Here is a 20043-nt window from a genome sequence, read left to right as displayed (position 1 = left end):
CCTCCCCTTCTGCTTCCCAGTCTCCATCAGCAGTGCCTGTCTTTTTATAGGGACAAAGATGAGAGCAGTAAAGTCTTGTCCTGTGACTCTAGTTGTCTTCCACAATGTGTCTAGACATTGATTCTAAAAATTGAAGGGGCGCCTGGGTGGTTCAGTTGGTTGGGTGTTCGACTTCAACTCAGGTCATGATCTCACAGTTCATGAGTTTGAGCCTCTTGTCGCGCTCTGTGTTGACAGCTTCAGATTCAGTGTCTCCCTCTCTCCCTCTGCCCCTCCCCTGCTCACATGTTCTCTCTCTCTCTCAAAAATAAATAAACATTAAAAAATTAAAAATAAAATAAAAATTGAAAACAATCAATATTTAGGTAATACCACTGACCATGCAACGAAGGACCATGCCATCATGGCAAGTCATAATCTCTGGTCCAGTATCACAGCCTCTGTGCTGAAGGAGAAAGTTGTTGGGGTGAAGTTTGGGGGTTTCCCACTTTACTTGCTACCAGTTTCATTTGTTTTGCACTCTGACACTCCTTCCATCTATCCTACCAGTTCTCTCATTTCCTGGGGTCTCTGCAGTGCTCCATCATCTTCCAACGTGGCCTGGCTACACAGCTGAGAACCAACATCTTGCCCTCCCAGTCTGGACATACTACTCTGCTAGATGCCTTGTTTGCTCTTTTTTGGTTTCTTTCTTCTCTTTGCAGCAACTTCTGGAGTAACTCCTTCAGGGTGCATGGGGGATACATTGTCTGAATTATTGTGTGTCTAAAACATCTTTATTCAGCCTTCATACTTGACTAATAGTTTGGCTGGGTATAGAATTCTGGATTGAAAATAATTTTCCCTCAAAACTGTAAGGTGTTGTACCACAGGCTTTAGCATCTAGTGGTGCAGATGGGAAGTCTGATGTTTGGTTGATTCTTTGGCAACTTTTGTTTTCATTTCACTTTGTGTTTTTTTTCTACATGGAAGTCTCCAGATGCTGTCTTTTATCCTGGGTGTTCTGAAATATCACCATGGTATTTAGGCTTAAAAAAATTAATCCTGCTCAGCTCTCAGTGGGCCTTTTCAATCTGGAAACTCCTGTCCTTCAGCGCTGAGACATTCTCTTAATATTTTCCTTCCCTCAAATTTTCTGGGTGTCTTTATGACATTCTAGTTAGTCAGCTGCTGAGCTTTCTCAATTGATCCGTTATGTCTTATATTTTCTCTCTTATATTTTTAATACTTTCTGGCTTCTTGAGGAAGAAATTCCATTAAAGCAACACTCCTGGCTCTCTCCATTCCCTTACTCATTTCTCTCCAAGGAAGAAGTAACTTGTCCAACTGGTGAGTTTAGAGGAAGGACAGGGCTTGTGCTCCTGGGTTCCTTCTAATTGGGAATCTGCCAGCCGTGGAGAAGATGAGTTATGATCAGTTCCTGCCCTCCAGCAAGGGGCTCCCTGCAGGGGTTCCAATGTGCAGCCTGTGACAGGGTGAGTAAGTCTGTCCATTTCAGGGGTGGAGTAGTAGGAAGTGCTTCTAAGCTTTGCAGCTACATCCTCTAGTGCAGCTTTTTTTCAGTAGAGCAACAGGAATTTTTATTCCATCTATCCATCTCCCTTATCCATTTTTCAATTGGTTTCAAATTCAAGTGGGAAATATGGGTATTGTTTATGGATCTCTTTAAACTCCATTTGTCTTTTGGGTTTCTTTTTTCTTTTTCTTATTTTCTTTTATTTATTTTTAGAGGCAAAATTGGTGTATAACATTATACAAGTTCCAGATGTACAGCATTACAATTCGACATCTGTATACATTACAAAGTGATCACCAACAAAAGTCTAGTTACTATCCATTCTACAGTTGACTGCCTTCACCCATTTCACCCACTGCTCAACCCCCTTCCCCTCTGGTAACCATCAATCTGTTCTCAATCTATGAGTTTGTTTTTGTATTGCTTTGCTTGTTCATTTTGTTTTTTTAGATTCCACAAAAGAATGAAATCATATGGTATTTGTCTTTCTCAGCCTGACTTACTTCACTTAGTTTAATACCATAAAGATCTATCTGTGTTGTCACAAATGGCAGGATTTCATTCTTTATGGCTGAATGGTATTCCACTGTGCATATATACCACATACTATTTATCCATTCATCCATCAATAGTCACTGTGGCTGCTTTGAGATCTTGGCTATTGTAAATAACGCTGTAATGAATATAGGGTGCAGATATCTTTTCAAATTAGTCTTTTAGTATTCTTCAGATAAATAGCTGGTTCATATGGAGGATCTATTGATAGCTTTCTGAGGAATCTCCATAATGTTTTCCTGGGCTACTCATTGTAATTTCTGGGAGATTTCTTTGACTTTCCTTTCCACATTCTTTCCTATTCTATACTTGTCACCTTTTCAAAGCATAGATTCTTGTAGTTTATGGATGTTATATCTTCTTAAATATGAGGAGACTAATTAGGCTTTAAAAAGTTCTCTTCTCATCCCTGAATTATTGTATTTTCTTCACAAGGTCATTTTTCCTGCAGTTTTTGATCTTTTACTTTCATGCTGCTGAATTTAATCAAATATATGATAGTCCTTCGACAGTCTCTTCATATTTAAGAATGAAGTCATAAAAAGGCATTTAGGAATTCTGGTTATATGAGTGGGGCTTGTGAGCCAGAGAGGTCCGCTTTCTGGGGGGTCAGTAGGACACTGGCTATTACGCTGGAGACTAACTCTGGAAAGCCTGGGAGGTTGAGCCGAGCTGGACTTCCAGGAGTTGCACTCATGGGTGGAGGGAGGGGATAGGGTTTGTTATTCCATCTATGGGTTTTTCAGTTACTCCCTATTTTTCAGCACTGTGCTTCTCTCCCATGTTCATGAGTATTCAAAATTGTCTCAGGGCATCTTGGCTCCCACTCTGGCTATTGCCCCATCTGCCTTGCTATCTCTCTCCAGTGTGTGATGGTGAAAGCATCGTCCAAAAACAGGATCATGACACAGGTCTTGTTTTCTCTTTTGTCTTGAATCTTTCCTAAAGGGTCTCTTCTGCTTCCTTCCTGGATTCTTAATGGCTGCTACTTAAAGGTTGCTGTTAAGATTCCACTTCCAGTCTTCTCTATCTCCTCTTCCACATTCTCATGGCCTTCGTGGTTCTTCATATCACCAAACTGGCCAGTAGGGTCTGCATCAACCACGCTCCCCTCACTGCTCACCTAATCCCATCTCATTCTTATTCTGTGGCATCCAGTGAATAAATACTTGCTGATTTGACATGACTGCTTTAAAAAAAATAAATTTGACTCCTAAGGACAGAGTACTCTTTTGGTGTTTAGCCCCATAGAAACCATTTTTTTTAGCTTACCAGATAACTTTTCTCAAAAAAGATTCAATAGGCTTGTAATTGCTTCAGTGCTAAAATCTTACTTAGCAGATTCTTTATACAGCCCTTAAATGTCTAATTTTGAGCATTTTTCTATGCCTTTGATTTGCAGAGGCTATTTTCTTTTTTTCTTTTTTTTAATTTTTTAATGTTTATTTTTGAGAGAGAGACAGACAGAGAGACAGAGCATGAGCGGGGTAGGGGCAGAGAGAGAGAGGGAGACACGGAATCTGAAGCAGGCTCCAGGTTCTGAGCTGTCAGCTTAGAGCCCAACATGGGGCTCAAACTCACAAACCATGAGATCATGACCTGAGCTGAAGTCAGACACTTAACCCATTGAGCCACCCAGGCACCCCTGCAGAGGCTATTTTCTACTCTTAGAATTTAAGAAACTTCTAAATATTAGCATTCTGTAACAAAGAGACAAAAGCCTAATTTTTTTAAAGCTATAGAAGAAGGTAATACATGCATTGAGCAGGCTAGAACAACTCTGTTTTATATTTATCTGCCCAACCTACTGTCAGAGCATAATAATGAAACATTACATCCATTAGGTGCTTACCATATGTCAAACCACGCTAAGCACTTTATACTCACTGCTTACTTAATCTACACAAGCACTTGATATTCACTGTCTTATTTAATCCATGCAAGCATATAAGGTATATACTATTTTTATCCCCACTTACTTTACTTTACAGATGAAGATATTGAGATACCTCAAAGCTAAGGATCTTGCCCTAGGCCTCACAGGCAGTGTGGCTGAGTTAGGATGTACCCAAACCGTGTCTGGCACCAAATCCACAACTCAAATCACTGCCAGTGTTTCTCATACTGGGTGAGGTTTGTCACTCCATCCCCTAGGGGTTCATGTTCTCTCGGTTCAGTGAGTTTTATAAAGGTTTTTATGTGTAGTGTTTGTATATCTAATTATAGTCTACAAAGAATTATTTTCCAGTTAGAAAGACAGAGTTCTCCAAAGGAGAATGAAATTTTGGTTTCTTAAGTCATCTTTTCTGAAAACGGAGCCCAAGCAACTCCAGGGTATCTTTGTACTATTTCTTTACAAGATATCTCTTCCTATCAGTGGCAATCCACCTTATACTGTGTGAAATATATGACAACTTAACTATTGACCTCACCTTAGAAATTCAATTTAGAACTGAATTTTAGGTCCTTATAAGCTATGTTTTAAGTAAATTCCTTAGTTAAACTTGGGCATTCAAAGTGTTAGGACTTCACTTTTTAGTTGGGTGTATGCCACAAAACGACTAATATATTTCTGGTCTTATATCAATTTTCCTGAGGGAAACACACATTAAAACATATTTAATTTTCAGATGCTGGCTTAAAGCCAAGTACATTTATTAACAATTAAGTCCTTTTGACAGGGCCACATCTCTAAGATGAGAGTTACTGAAAAATCAGACCAACTTCTATCTTTCAAACATATCTACTCTGGAACCAGGAAAACAAATGATATTTATTAGCAACCTGTGCAGTTAATTTGCATATGCAGTCATTTATTAACTGTCTTGAGCCCACTGTAATTCTTCAAAAACAGTGACTGTGGGTGGGCTTAGCTAGAAAATATAAGGTGTGGAATTTATATTTGAGGAATTCAAGAACATTACCGTTGACTAACCATATATATAATAATTCTTATTGACTAATGAGGCCAGTCTAAAAAAAATTTCTATGAATAATAGAACTTTACATGGAACTGTAACAATTTTGTGAAGAGTTATTCTCTGCTTTAGGGCTTTAATTCTGGTTAGTTTTTGATTCATATGCTCTATAAAGATCTACAGTATCAAACACATACTATTTTTAGGTCCAATAAGACAGGGCTGGGGTCGATGGAAGTGATCTACCTTTTTAAAATGCATTTAATTCTACAAACTGAGGAGACTAATTAGAAAACAAATATCTTCTAAGTGAGATTTATGCTAATAAGTATGTTCAACATTATTTAAAGGAGGGTGTAGATGAATAGGATGTTAAAACAATCTGGCATTGTAGTTCAGTTTTTCTATTGATATTCCTTACTTTTTGATAATGTCATTTGTTTTCAATCATGTTCAGTTCTCTTGGTTCAGACCCATTATTAATTATTTATCTTAAGGGTCATCACAGGAAGGGATATCTTAGAAGTCTTTATTAGGCCCAAGATTTACTTGCCTGTAAGGCTGTGCTTAAGTCTTGGAAAATATCCATTTCTTTTGACTTTGGATATGTTTCCTGTAGACAGAACTTAGAAGTATCTGCTTTGTGGGCCAAGTTCAGGGGGAACGTCCCAGGGCTCCACAGCACTGACCTTGAGAGGCACGGGTTTGGACAGGGCGTGGAACTAGAAACTCTGGATCCCTTTCCCCTCCAAACTTCTCCCATATAAAATACAGGATGCTGAGTTAAGTTTGAATTTCAGATGATCTCAGCTAGCAAGTAAATTCAATGTATTTGCTAATTGCAGCCACCCTTTTGGCCTTGTCTCTTCATATGCAAAATATGGAGAATAACGATACTGCCTTCCAGCCCTACTTAAAACTTAGCATATACATTTTACTTTATGTGGAAATCCTCTTTGGGTTACCTAAGGTTACACTCAAGTATTACAGCCAATATTCTGATTCCAGAGCCCCAACTTCCATACTGCCTCAGTCAAGATGCCGTCAATAGCTAAGAACCCCTAATGAATAAAGTAGCCAATAGTAATGTAAACATTACATTAAAAATATAAATATCAACACATTTGTCTTATGCTAATTTTTTATTAGTATACATCAGAAAGCACAATATCTACATCAGCCTTTATATGTATATTTAAGGCTGAAAATAAGACTCAGGGAAGTAAGCCCATTCCTTATAATTTTCCTAGCCTGCTTTTAAAGGCATTAATTCAAACACATTCCAGAACATCTGAACTTTTAAATCTGTCACTCTTTCAAAGGGAACTCCAGACAAATTAAGAATGCATGAAAGTGGAACTTCAGTATTTCATTTCTCCCCCATTGTCCTGTGCCTTCCTGTTGCTTTCCAGAGACTTCCAAATCTCTCTGCATGGCGCTCAAGGCTGAGATCTGGCAAACTCAAATTTGCAACCTCAGCCCCTCTGAACTCTCAGTTATGAACTCCACCCTAGAGCCCTTGTCATTCCTCAACTTTGATGTTCTTTCTGCTCCAGTATCTTTCTTGGCCTTATAGTTCCTCCGTCCTGGAAAGCATTTTCTCTATCTCAACCATGGGAAATCTTTATCTCCAGCGCAAACACCCAGTTCTTTTGTGACACAACCTTTCCTCTGGCCAACTGGCCCTTTGGCTGGTTTTTCTGTTATACCCCCAGCGACTTTGTCTCACTCGTCCCCCTGATGAAAACTGTTTCTTGTGGCCAGGAGCTTCTTTCTCTTATTCTTTTCCACATATGAGTTACTACCCAAAACTGTATCTTTCCCAGAGTAATTCCTTAATTATCTGCTGAACTACACTTAGTCCAGTAGCACTTATGAATGCTGCTCTCAGACCCGTAGTGCCATTGGTTGAAGTTTTCTGAATCCACCAAATAAGGCTAAGTGGCTTCGCATGCTTACCCATTATTCCCCTGTTGTTAAAAAAGTAATACAAATTCATCTTAGAGTACTTGTGACATAAAGACATACACAAAGGAAAAAGTATCATCCTTATGCCACCTTCCAAGGGCAGCTGCTGCTCTTTTTAAATACAGAAACACTGTGTTTTTCTCAGAAAAGCTCAACAGAGACAACATGGGAAGGTAGGTGAGGACATAGGGTGAACACAACTGGGTTTGAACCCCAAGTCCTGTGTTTAGGACTGTGTGACTCTCATGAGTCACTGCATCTGTTTAGGCCCAGCTTGTCCTCTCTGAAAAGTAAGAATAATGCTTGTTTATATTCCTGTGGGGGGGGAGGGGTCTTTGGAAGATCTAATTACAAAACGTTTGATAATATTTTGTAAACTAGAAAATAGTATGTGCCTGTCTATTAGCATGTTTAACTGTGCCCAAGATGAGTCTATGGACACATGGAGCAATGAGACTAAGTCCTAAGTAATAGTTCATATCGGATTTGTGCCTGGCTCTTTTTCTAGAGTTACAGATGACCTTCACTTCACTAAAGACAAAGGAATGAACTTTTATTGAGCACCATTGCATGTCAGATTCAGTGCTGTTTGCCTTATTCTGGTCTTCTCATGGTACCACGGAATACTCTACATATGAGAAAAGCTGAACTTCAGTGAGCAAAGCCAATAGTATTGAAAGATTAAAACTAAGGTGGATTGATTTTAAATGCCATATTCTTTTTATTTTTACTATAGTAAGAAAACTTTGGGGGAAAGTACTTTTGTGGAATTATTATCATGCAAATTTCTAGTGACTGAAGGGCAGGATTTGATTGGATACATGGATTATCCTGATACAGATTCTCTTAGAAAAGGTCAAAGAGGCTGTGATTGGTTCATCTAGTTGTGATCTAGTTGGGATGATCTATGACTATTTCTGAAGAGTAGACTAATGTAAAAGCCCTTTTCAAACCTATGAAAGGGAACAAATGATGGATATCAACCAAGTAAATTTTTCTTGTAATTTCTGTATCTTAAAATGTAATTTAGAAGTTTTCATGGCATGCCATCTTTAGACTTAAACTGGTGAGAGAAACTGGAACTTTTGTCTTGATAGAATGTTGGTTTTGAACAAAGTAGATTTCTCTTTTTAGAATTTAACAATAATCTTAGAGGTGAAAAACTGGACTTGATCAGGGATGAATTTTCAAGTAAATGGGAAGGAAAATACCATTGTTACAAATTCTGAAGCTGTGATTAAAATAAATGATATCGCAGCAAAGAGGATCTGAAATGATATTACAGTACAGAGACACATGAGGGTGCTCTTACCAGCTGCTATCATAAATGAATTAAACTGTTCAAATATTAGGGGAAAACGAAGGCCTATTGTGAATGGCAATGTTGAATTCACTTTGTAGTGTTGGCTAAACATAATCTTGGAAGAGATGTTTTCTCTCTTAAATAAATGTATTGGTCCCTTGACCCACATTTTAAAAAGTAGAAGATGTTCATATTGGACAATTTGGGAAACACTGAAAGGCTCACAAAAGAAGTGACATTGCCATTTGCTCTGGGAGGCTAGGATTTTCTAGAACTAGGCCAGTTGGAGGCTTAGTTCAGGAGGCCTGCCTTCAAACACAAGCCCAGCCTGTTCTCATTTTGATTCCACAGACCTTTGCTGGTAGGAAGGGGGAGTAGAGACTGGGGTCTAATGACCGCAAGAAGAGAATTAGAGACGCATGTTTATCTCAATACATTTACTCTCATTAAAGTTCATATTCACTGACATCATGCATCTCCTTGAAAAAGTCTGCCCACCCACCATTAATTAAAGCCACATTTTAAAAAGTCAGTGTGTGCACTTTTATTCCAATCAAAAGTAGCCTCCTAAGTTTTGCAGAGTAGGCAGGAGAATATCTGAGGCCTGACAGCTGTTCACCTCTATGCAGTGAAGAATCATGTGATTTATATTAAAAGTCATGTTAAATCAGGGCTTACAATATAATAGCTAAGATCTATTGTCTTGAGGAGGTGAAACATTTAAAACCTAATGGCCTATTAAGCAAAATTAACATTTATTTTGATAAGTCAACATTCTTTTGGTTACAGTGTATGACCATATGCCTTTACCTTTACAAATAGTTCCAGAGATATAGCTACACACCCTGCTTGAATAATTAGCAGCACAGTCCTATCAAAGACACCACACTTTATAACTTATACATGTGGTATCAATGTCAAAACAAAGGTCAATGTAAGTTTTTAAAATCTAAACCATTGCACAAACAGTAATTACCAATAGCTGTACGATTGCACAACCATAGTCTATATTCTTGGCAGTAGTCACTATAAGTTCATACATTCATGAAAATAAGGAATGTTGATTTTTAAAGTTCAAGAAAGGTACTATTTGTAAACAGCTCAGGTCACACTCATTTCATTCCATGTGTTAAGCAAGACTTTCCTTCCAACTTCCTTTAAATGAGATTTGTTCTTTCCATGAGCCTAATAAAAGGGTTTTTATCCAAACAGATCTGCATTCTTTTCAATTTTTTTTTCTATGAAAACCCTCCTGGGGACCTTTCAATTTTATGCTGATCTTTCTTTATATATTAACGTCAAGCACATTTTGATTTTGTGTTGATAAAAGACAAATTATGGTTATCTCTTCTCATTGGCAATGCTATTATTCTAGAGTGGTTCTGACCAAATATTTGATTAATGTATCAGTTTGTGTTTCTTACACAAAGAAAGAGATAATGCACACCATTCGGATTCTCTAGTTATTCTGGTCATGTCACCATGAAGAAAGAAAGGTACATCAATAGATCTGAACACTGGCTCTGAAAAGTTTTAATCCTGGGCCAAAGCACCCCTGGCTAGAAGTTGAAACCTGAGTTCTAGTACTGACTTTTCTACTGACTCTCCAGTAGTGACCTTGAGCACCCAAGGGTCTATTCCCTTATCTGACAAACGGGGGTTAGGAGGTGAATAATGACTGGATACCCACAGCCCAGGAAGTTAGTCAGGACTAGTGGTAAGGAGTCAGAGCATCCCTTTGGGGTATGCCTTTTCCTGGTCCACTTACTCATTCAGTCCCAGAAACAACAAGGTGGGGCTTTTATGAATGAGAGTTGGGTCTGTTTCTAAAAGGAACATCCCTGAATCTAGAGGTCAAGAAGCCATGCCTGGTGAGTTTCTTTCATGATGAGTTTGAGAGAAGATGCTCTGGGTCTTGATCTCCTCAGATACAAGCATTCAGTGTCCCATTGGTATGTGGGGTGAAGCACTATCCTCACCCACAGATTAAATTTTCTGTCTAGATGATACAGTATCCAGAGGGACCATAAGACACTGGACTCTACACAATGCCAAAAGCAATGAGAGGATCCAGCTCAGTGGTGGGAAGGAAAGTAGAGTGCGGGTGGAGACATTTCAACCCTGGTATTCTTTAGAATATACAGCTGGGGGTGGGGGGGTAGTGGGAAGTTGGGATTGTGCAGCATTTTACCAATGCTAGGAAAGCTTAAGATAAGTTTGGTTTACATGATTTATAAGGTCATGCAGTCTATAAAATGAGCCCCATTGCCGTCCATACCTTCCTGCCGGCTCTGTTGTTGTGAAGGTTCATCAGGGCTCTGGCATCCTTTCCTTTCCTTTCCTTGGCATCCACAAATGCTCGGGCAAATTTGATCCCATAGTCAATGTTATCACTGCAGCCACCCCAGTCGAAATTGCCCTTGCTGTCCTTGGCAGTTCCCTTCTTCTTTGGATCACAGGAACAGGATTTTAATTCTCCTTGGCTACAGGCCCTGGTGATGGCAAACACAACTCCCGCTGAGGAGACGGCATAAACAAAGGCAGATTCCCGACTACCTGAAACAGAAATGCTTTTCTTAAACATGATCTGTAATCGCTAGTTCTGAATAACTTTCACACTATGGCTGTTTACCATTTGCTCCACCTCTGGCATAGTTTGCCCGGGGCAAGAAGGTACTGGTGTTCTTGAAGGATTCTCTTCTGAGAGAGCCAGGTCTCACTTTTGACTATGAATTGTTTCCATATAAAAAACCCTTTTGTCAGTTTAGGTATCTGTGTGACAAACATCCTTCAAGTAAATTAAGTGTATGAAAGAAAATGCAGCAAAAGCCTGCCCTGCCCACTCCTGGCTTTACATTAGCTTCAAGTCCTAGAAGAGAGGATCTGGACCTCTCTAGGCCTTCATTTCATTGTAACAGAGCCTCGGATTCTATCATTCCACAAAACAGCTTGGTATTCACGCTACTGCATCTCTCCTTGAAAAACCCTTCCAAATTTGCAGGCCTTAGTGAGGACACTCCTGTCATATGAAGCATACAGACTGAAATTCAAAGAAACCTAGGGGCTGAGGTGGGAAGAGAATTCAGGCAGTAACCAACTCTGTGTGTTAACACTGCGAAGCTTTGGCTCGGCATCAACTTTCACGAGTAATTGAGAGATTGTTGAAGGCAATATGCAATATCCTTGAGTTACATACTGTGTCTAACTATTAAGGTGAATTTACTTTCTTCTGGAACACCTGCACTAATCACCGGTATTGGGTAAAAGACAGTGAAAAGCTTTTCTTTGGTTTTTGTGGAAGGAAACAAATTTACCGCTTATAATTAGACTTGGACAAGAACCCTTTGGGGTGTTTTCTTAGAATTGTTCTTTATTAGAGCACAGGCTACTTTCCCTTACAAGGCTGAAAGGTACATATTTCAGTGCAATAACTACATTAAATTATTTTAATAATCTGTAGTAACTCATAACACGGTGTTGTGGTATAGTGACAGATATAAGGCTCTTTAGGGTCCGTGTGCACCTCATTTTTCAAGTGGAGCTGTATTTCATTGTTATTAGCATGCCTCTTTATTAATGGGTGCTGCAGCAAATATATTAACAATCAAAATAGCAGCTCTATAGCCTAATGCCAACGCAAGGCAGAAAACCGAGAGCCAGTCAGTGACTCCAAGTGTCAAGACGAGTGTGACTTTTTGAACCACACAGCTGGGAGAACAAACCACCTTTTCGCATTGAAGCCCTGCTTGTTTCCGTTTGTCATTCGCCGCTAAAATTTATTATACGTCCCTTGTAATATTTGCTCTGCTAGTCTCATTATTAAAAATCAGGAAAACATATCTACATCATATTAAGTGGCACTTACCTCAGCCTTCAAAAAATATCTCCCCTGAAACCTCTAACCATCAAAAAAGGAATCAATCATGCCCCATATATAGGTAAAATCAATTATATGAATATTTGCCATAGGTAGCAGGTAGCACTCTCCAGAGAGAAACGTGATGGTCATAGTGCTGTTTTAAAGAGTCCCGGGTTCTATTATAAGGATCACAGATTTTCTAAGGGAACTGAGGTGTTTTGTAAAAGAAAGTGATTAATAGATACTAATGTGGCTTAATCTCAGGTAGTGGCTCTCAGGTAAATAAAAATTTTATTACACCCATTTTATAGTTTAGGAAAATGCCTTGTTCAGGGTTACCCACTTGGTCTGCTAAAGCCTGGTTTTGTATCTGGAGTCCAGTGCCTACATTTAGATATATCACAGAGGGGGAAAATTCCAAATGCTTAATGTATTTAGCACTAGTTTTTATTGTTTAAGGAGAAAGAAGAGCAATTTTATGAGGTGGTCTTTTAGGGGAAAGGTATGGAAGACGTGGATGATAGGGTGTCAGTGGCCAGATGGTATTTTGAAAGCAGTAAAGGAATAAATTGCCTAGGTGCAGAATTCATCCTGGCATAACTTGCAAACAATTACATTGACTTGTTGCTGAAAGAAGAAAAATCACTTAAAATCTGCCGTGTTTCAGAAGTAATTTTCCAAAGTAAAAATATCACCTTTCTAAATATTTGTCATTCATTATTTAAACACATTACTAAATAACTAGATGTCTATTCTGTATATTTAAACACAGAACTTAACACATTGACTTTTCATTTTACCTCCAGATGTTTTGGTATCATGTATATATGCCCTTAAGATGTTTTCAGTTAAATGTCTTAGATGCATCACTAAACTGCTATGTGTGAAATAGTAGCACATTTCAAGAGTTGGCATTGTAACAAAACACATTTTGATCTTGGGCCTCTTCTTAGAAAAATGGATTCTTTTTAAAGCCATCCCAACATGAATTAAAATCCAAATCTAAATGGTGGTATGTAAATTCCTGATGTGGTTGAAGTTTCTCTAATTTTGGGGGTGAGATAAGTCAAGAAATGGCTATCTAGTGCATAGGCATCATTTTTATTTGGGGCAGGATTTGGGGAGGGCAAAACATTAGCAGCTACACTTTCTGGAAGGTGATGGAAGGTGATGGGTCATTCAGCTCTCTCATCAAATGCTTGTCTTTTTTTGTACATTTACAAGGATGAGACCTAATCACCTTTTTGTTTTTTTAAGGCTATTCTAGACTTCTAGAGGCATATTCTTACAGGAATATTTTTAGGTTTACTAGTTTGGTCTTTAAGTTTCTCTGCCTATGGCTGGTGACAGTCTGTAGAATGAGTGAATTACAAATGTTCCTAAAAATTCTTCTGTCATCTTCTAGCTCCTTGAAACAAAAGAGGCAAACAAATATTTTCCTTTTTTCCATGACCATGGGACATGTTAGTAACTTTTACGTTCTCCCTATCAGTGGTGTGGGTCTTTCCTATTTATCTATCAGGATATTTAGGTTCCAAAAGAGAGTTCTTCACAACTTAAGATGTGAATTTCCCTCCAAGCAATTAATTGTAAAAATCTTTGGATAGCTTCGTTGGAATTTCTTGATTATTTCCAGGATAAACTACTTTAGGCCAAATTCAGCCCTCCCATAACCAACACAAAATCATCACTGACAGTCATCGGAGTTTATATAAATGTCCAGGAAGAAATCTGGCCTTCTGTGAAGAATGGAAAGAAATTGTGTAGCATGAGTGTTTTAAGTTTTGAGTACTTTGGCAAAGCACTCAGCTTCATATGAAAGATTCCTGAAGGAAACACAGCTTAGATTCTCTTATTTACCTGAGGCCTGAGACTAATTTGGACTATAGCCCCTTCCTCCAGCTCTAACCTCTTCCCTCTCAGTAACCCTACAGCCAGGATTAAAGGATTTTACAAATGAATTCCCAGCTTTCCTAGAGACAGGCTATCTTTAGGATCAGTGGGCAAAACTGCTTCTTTTGATTTGTGACCTAAAGGTTTTTATTCAGTATGGAGACATCTGAATGGATTTTTGCAGACAGAATTTGGAGGTGAACATTTTGTAAATGAGAAGTACATTTAATTTGTAGTGACTGAAAAATGATTGTGAGCACTTTGGCAAGGAAAGTCCTGATACAGCGTAAACACTGAGAGCCTGTACACAATATGCCCGAAGATCATTTGTGCTAGATACTTGTAAACTCCCTTTGACAAGGTCCAGCACTTTAATTGATTCACTGGTGAGCTAATCTAGGTGAAGTCTTAAAATTCCACGCAGCTGAAATTGACTATTAACCTTTCAAAAATTTGCGATGTCATATTGAAACTCCAAAAGGAATGCAGAAGAATATAGTTTTTAAACTAGAGAATAAAATCACAGAATATTGCAGTAAATTAAGTTTAGGGATACACTGAGTGAGAGTACTACGCCCTTGGGGGATTTTAGAGACATTCAGTTATGCATTTGGCCTCATAAAACCCTAGGGCTGTGATGATTACATGATAGAAACACCCTCTGTTAAGCATTACCAAGTGTACAGCCTGGATGATTTTCTTAGGAATGGGGGGGGGGGGTGGCAAAACAAGTGTAGTTTCCCGTTTCTGGGGTTCACACATAAACTGTTGTGTTTTCAGTTGGATTTCCAATAGCAATTGGGCCATGCTTCTTGAAGAACACTAATAATGTCAGGTTAGGGGATGGGTATTTTTGGGTACCTGAAATCTGAATTTCAGTTAGTTTGCTTTGATTGTATACTAGCTACTTCCCATATTCAGAACTTCTAAGGAATTTGTTATGTAATTAGATAGTGTTTGATCTTCCTTCTAAGTAAAACAGAAACAAAAACAAACCTGTATGCTTGAAAACTATGCATTCTTGTTTCTCATTTCTGTCCTCCTATTCTGCCTAAAATGTGCCTGAAAAACAACAGGTGCTCACAATGAGTTCATCCATTCATTCAACCATTCGATGAATGAATGGTGCCTGTAATACACAAGGCACCAAGCAAGTGTAGGGAACAGAGGCTAGAATACACAATCTACTAGGAAAAGTGTTGAATTTAGACACAGAGTGACTCAAAGCTGAGTAGCTGAATGGGAGGTGAAAGGTGGTGAGCAGAGATTTGTCTCTGCTTCTTAATAAACACATGGATTGTTTTTTTTTTTTTTGAAATATTTTTTGGTTGAAAAAAATGTTGAGTATTCTACCCTGATCTGCTCAAATCCTCTAGAAAGTTCAAGTCCCAGAAAGAATAAAAAAGTCAAGGGAGGGGTACCTGGATGGCTCAGTTGGTTAAATGACTGCCTTCAGCTCATGTCATGATCTCACAGTTTGTGAGTTCAAGCTCTACATGGACTCTCTGCAGTCTGCTCAGAGCCCACTTCAGATCCTCTGTCCCCTACCTCCTCTCTGCCCCTGCCCCCTCTCTCAAAAATAAATAAAAACTTAAAGAAAATTGTTAAAACAACAACAACAACAACAAAAAGTCAAGAGAGGTCTATGGCTTCTTCCTCCTTTCTCCTGGAGACAAAATCGGATCCTGGAGGGACAGGCAGGGTTGTGACACGATCTGGATGGACAGAGCAAAGAGCAAACAGACACCAGCCTGCAGCACTAGCTCCTAACCTATGACTGGCCTCCAAAGCTTGAGGGAAGTTCCTTGATTTCTTAGTCCTCATCTACAAAACATGGACCAACTAGAACAAACTTCTAACTAATTAAATGCAAGAAAAGACGGGCAGGGACTTTGAAGACCAAGGAAGGCACTTGTGTTGCGGGCACAGCCCACGGAGCTGCACGCAGGCAGGGGACTTACTTCGGAGCAGGACCCTGCCGAAAAGGCTGTGGTCCCTGTCCAGGGTGTTGCAGTTCCATCGGTGCTGGCGGAACTGGTGTTGACACTCTGCAGTCCACTCGGCCACACCCAGGCCGATGGCACGCATCACGTCCGGGTGCCGGTGGCACAGCTGCCGCTGGCGGCTTACCAGGCCTGGCACATTGTCACACATCACCCTGGAGGAGCCGCCTGTAGCTCTCATGTACCTGAAAAGGACCAACACAGAGATGAAAACACCATAAACAGCGAGGGCTGGTGCCATGTCTCCCAGGAGACTAAAGAGTTCAAAGCATGGTTCGAATATGAATTCCTTATCCTTCTGGGGATATCAGAAAGCAAGAAGGGGCACAGAAGGTGTGGAGAGTAGATGCTGTGTGCACTGGATGCTGTGTGCATGGGATCTGGTAGAAGCACCCCAAAAATAGAGCAATGACTGTGTCTTGGACATGAAGCCAGGGCCACCTGATGATGCTCTGGCCAGGGTAGAAGAGTCAAAGTCTGCAGTCAGAGAATGGAGTGAGGGGGAGGGGCAGTGTGTTTGGGGGAGAACCCTTCAAAGAGCTTTTCCCAAGAAGGCTCTGATTTCAGTGACCCAGTATGTCTGAGCTTCCCTTTGGGGCAGTTGATTTTTATTTTATAAATTTTTTAAATCTATTTTCTTTTTTTAAAAAAGCTATTTTTTCATGATCTTTTTTTCTTCTATGTTTTATTTATTTCTGAGAGAGAGAGAGAGAGAGAGAGAGAGAGAGTGAGCGCATGAACAGGGGAGGGTCAGAGAGAGAGAGACACACAGAATTCGAAACAGGCTTCCAGGCTCTGAGCTAGCTGTCAGCACAGAGCCTGACGTGGGGCTCGAACCGACGAACCATGAGATCATGACCTGAGCCAAAGTCAGATGCTCAACCAACTGAGCCACCCAGGTGCCCCTGGAGCCAACTTTTAAAAGCAGCTTGCTTTTTTGCTATTTGACCTATGTTTAAGTGTCTTTAGAAACTGTCTGTATCTGTCTAATCAACACCTGCTGGTATCTGATGTTACACTCTTCTCACAGACATGCCCTTCTTTCCTTACCAAAGAATCCTTTAAATATTTCCATTTTTCCAGCTCTTTTGGCTTTTATAGAGAACCTTTGGAAAAAAATTCTTTCTATTGTTATTAAGGACACTAAATGTTTGGAAGAATCAAACAGTGTTATAGCTCCATAAAGTACTTTTGAAAAGAAACTTTAACAAAAAATTACATCATCATCTGTACCCAGATGTTCTCTATTAGTTGTGAAATGTTTAGAAAGGTACCTTTCATATAACCCAAGCTGCCATAGGTGTCTTTTGAAGCGATCAAACAAGGAGAATGTCTTTTTCTTGTATTTTCATTATTTTATATGATCATAAAATCGTTACAGCTGTGACTTCCAAAAAATATATTTAAGTGACAGCTGAGAGACAATGTGACAAAAAGCCTGGGCAGTAAATAATGTTTATATGCCCATGGAAACAGAAATAGTCATTTTATTGAAAAATGGTCACTCTGATAAATCAATCTTTGATCCTATGTCAGCAGTGTCAAGGCTAAACGCCTTCCTGTTCAAAGCGGCTTAGGAAGGAATTGAACCCCTCTTCCCACCAACGCTTTGCCTTGCTCCTTTGAAGAGCTCCAGGGTCTTCCTATAGGTCCCTGATCTAGTCTTTAATTTGGCTGAGACTTACTACTTTTGCCAGGTTCTTAAAAAACAAGCAAACAAACAAACAAAAACAGCCGACAATAAAACGGTTCCTCTGAATTAGTATTTTAGTATCTGTTCCGAAATTTGCACGTTCAAGGACATTATAGAACTTAACAACTCCACGTCTTTTCAAGATCAGAAGGAAGGAAAATGGAGTAGGAGAGAATCTTCCTTTGGAACTTTTAACGACGCTCAGACCTGTTATATATGGACATTCCGCCCCTCCTTTACTATGCATAATAACTAAATCACAGACCAGCATGCAAAGGACAGCAAAGTTACTCTTTGGGGGTGACTGTGAGTTTGAAAAGGGTAGCCTCTTAGAGTCCCCTGGGACTGGATCTTCGTGTTAAGGTGGTAGTCTCTACCTGTAGGCAAGAGGCTCTTGCGCCCCACGGGGTGAAGCATTAGGAATGTGGAAGGACGGGAAATAATGCAAAATCATAGGCTTGGGTTGTGCAGCTTTTGACTGCCAGAATTGGCCCATCGGTTTATCTTGAGGCACTCTGGGTTGGGGGGTAGGAGACGATTGTAGTTTTCAAGGTGAATTTTCTCTCTCTCTCTCTCTCTCTCTCTCTTTCTCTCTCTCTCTCTCTCTCTCTCTCTCTCACACACACACACACACGCGTGTGCAACAGAGCTAGAGACCGGGCTAATGTGTCTCTCCACGGGATAAGAAATTGGCTGATTTTGCTGTCGCTCAGCTGGAACCAAATCAACCAAACATCCGAGCTCTCATTTGAAGGAAATTGTGGGTTATTTTTTGGAGTTGTCAAAGCTGGAATGTCTTACGAGGAAAAGCAAAGGGGCTGAGAGGCTGGGGCGGTGCGAGAGGACAGCAGATGGGGTTTGGACAGGAATCTCGATGGCTGTGGCCGCGGGGAAGCGCCACCGGGAAAGATCTGTGTGGCTAGTTGCGTTCCCGACTCTCGTCTCCAAAATCCCCCTGCACCCATGCGCGTGGACTTACCACCATGAAGAGCTGACCTCAGGGGTGAGCCAGGTCAAGAGCAGGGGGAGCCAGGGCCAGATTCCACCGAGAGGGGCGTTCATATTAACCCCCTTGCGTCTGCATCAGGTCAGACTCCGTGTGCGGGCGCCATGCGTGCCCCGAGCAGAAGCGCTCAGCGCCGGGAGCGCCTCGTCACGGCAGCAGGCGCCTCGCCGCGCCCCCGCCCCCCGCGCGTCTGCGGCGAGTGGTGAGACTCGCTGATAAAGTTTCAAACCACCAGCGGGGCGAGCGATAAAGGCCAGCCCTGGCCGCCTCGCCCACAGCCCAATTCCCCAGGCGCTGCGAGCTCGGGCGGCCCGAGAGCTCTCGAGCTCTGCGCGCCTCCCGCGCGCCCCTGTCCGTTCGGCTCCCCGCCTGCCTGCCGGGAGCAGCCGAGGGAGGGGGTGCAGCGCCGGGTGGGGCGGGGGCAAGGGTTTTACACCAGGGTGGATGAAATGATGGCAAGAGGTGTCTGGAGATGAGGTGAGGCGGGGATGGAGAAGCGCCTCTGCGTGGCCTTGGGCACCCGCGGAGGGAGGCACGTTTCGGGAAGCTCCTGGTCAGAGCGTCAGTGGGGCTCCTGCCACAGGACCGGCCGTTCCAGATAGGCGGATAGGCGAGGCTGCCCTCCGGCAAGCAGAAGTCTCTGAGAACGCAGTGTGGGAAAATGAAGGAGAGGATGAGGAGATTACTGTGTACAGGATGCAGAAATCCAGGGATGATTTTCAACTCATTGCTCCGCTTCTCTCCCAAAGCCAAAAGGAAGAGCGAGTAGAGGTTTTGGGCTGCTGAGTCGTTGCCGGGCAAGGTTGGGGAGGGCGGGGCCAGGCCTCGGGGAAATGAAGACCTGTGGCCTTGATTCCTCAGAGCTGGGCTTATATACAGAGCTCGCAGGGTGGGGAGCCGGGAGTCCATGACCCTCCGGACCTCACCCAGGCAACCTCAGCCAAAGTGTCTGGGGAAGATGCGGTTTTTACGCACACTCGGTTCCTCCCTGGTGCTACGGAGCGCACACGATCACGTAGGGAGGAACCGAGGCAGCGCAGAGCTGCCGGGGGTCTGCGCTCCAACATGGGTCACGCCTTCGCGCCTTGAGGGGGCAGAAGGACCCTGGGTCCTGGATCTGCATCCCCCGCACAGAGCCAAGAGAGGCTCAGGCTCGCGGGTGGAGCATCTTAAGCAGCAACTGGCTTGTAGCCCCGCCGTTTATCACCGGAAAGGAAGGAAGACCAGGAACTCGCGGCGGCCGTGAACTGTTCCATTGCTCTCTTCCTGGGGTGGAGGGACCCGCCGCCCGCCAGGGGAGCGTGCCTCGGGGAATGGGGAATGTGTGTG

At 41.5% G+C, this 20043-nt stretch overlaps 1 protein-coding gene across 1 annotated transcript in view; it reads right to left on the bottom strand.

Annotated features, from left to right (window-relative positions):
- Positions 1-18812, bottom strand: part of WNT2 (Wnt family member 2) — a 45003-nt gene extending 26191 nt beyond the window's left edge. Inside the window, exons 1-3 of the mRNA XM_039222878.1 lie at positions 18688-18812; positions 15974-16200; positions 10539-10816 (exon numbers count right to left, since the gene is read on the bottom strand). Coding sequence (XP_039078809.1) covers positions 10539-10816; positions 15974-16200; positions 18688-18770 — 588 coding nt within the window. The 5' untranslated portion in view covers positions 18771-18812. The remainder of the gene's footprint in view (positions 1-10538; positions 10817-15973; positions 16201-18687) is intronic.
- Positions 18813-20043: the final 1231 nt, after the last annotated feature.

Source organism: Hyaena hyaena, unplaced genomic scaffold (genome assembly GCF_003009895.1).
Source record: "Hyaena hyaena isolate Hyena2069 unplaced genomic scaffold, ASM300989v1 scaffold_1206, whole genome shotgun sequence".
Taxonomy (NCBI): Eukaryota; Metazoa; Chordata; class Mammalia; order Carnivora; family Hyaenidae; genus Hyaena; species Hyaena hyaena.
Note: the sequence above shows the minus strand (reverse complement) of the source record. Positions and strands in the feature narration are given on the sequence as shown.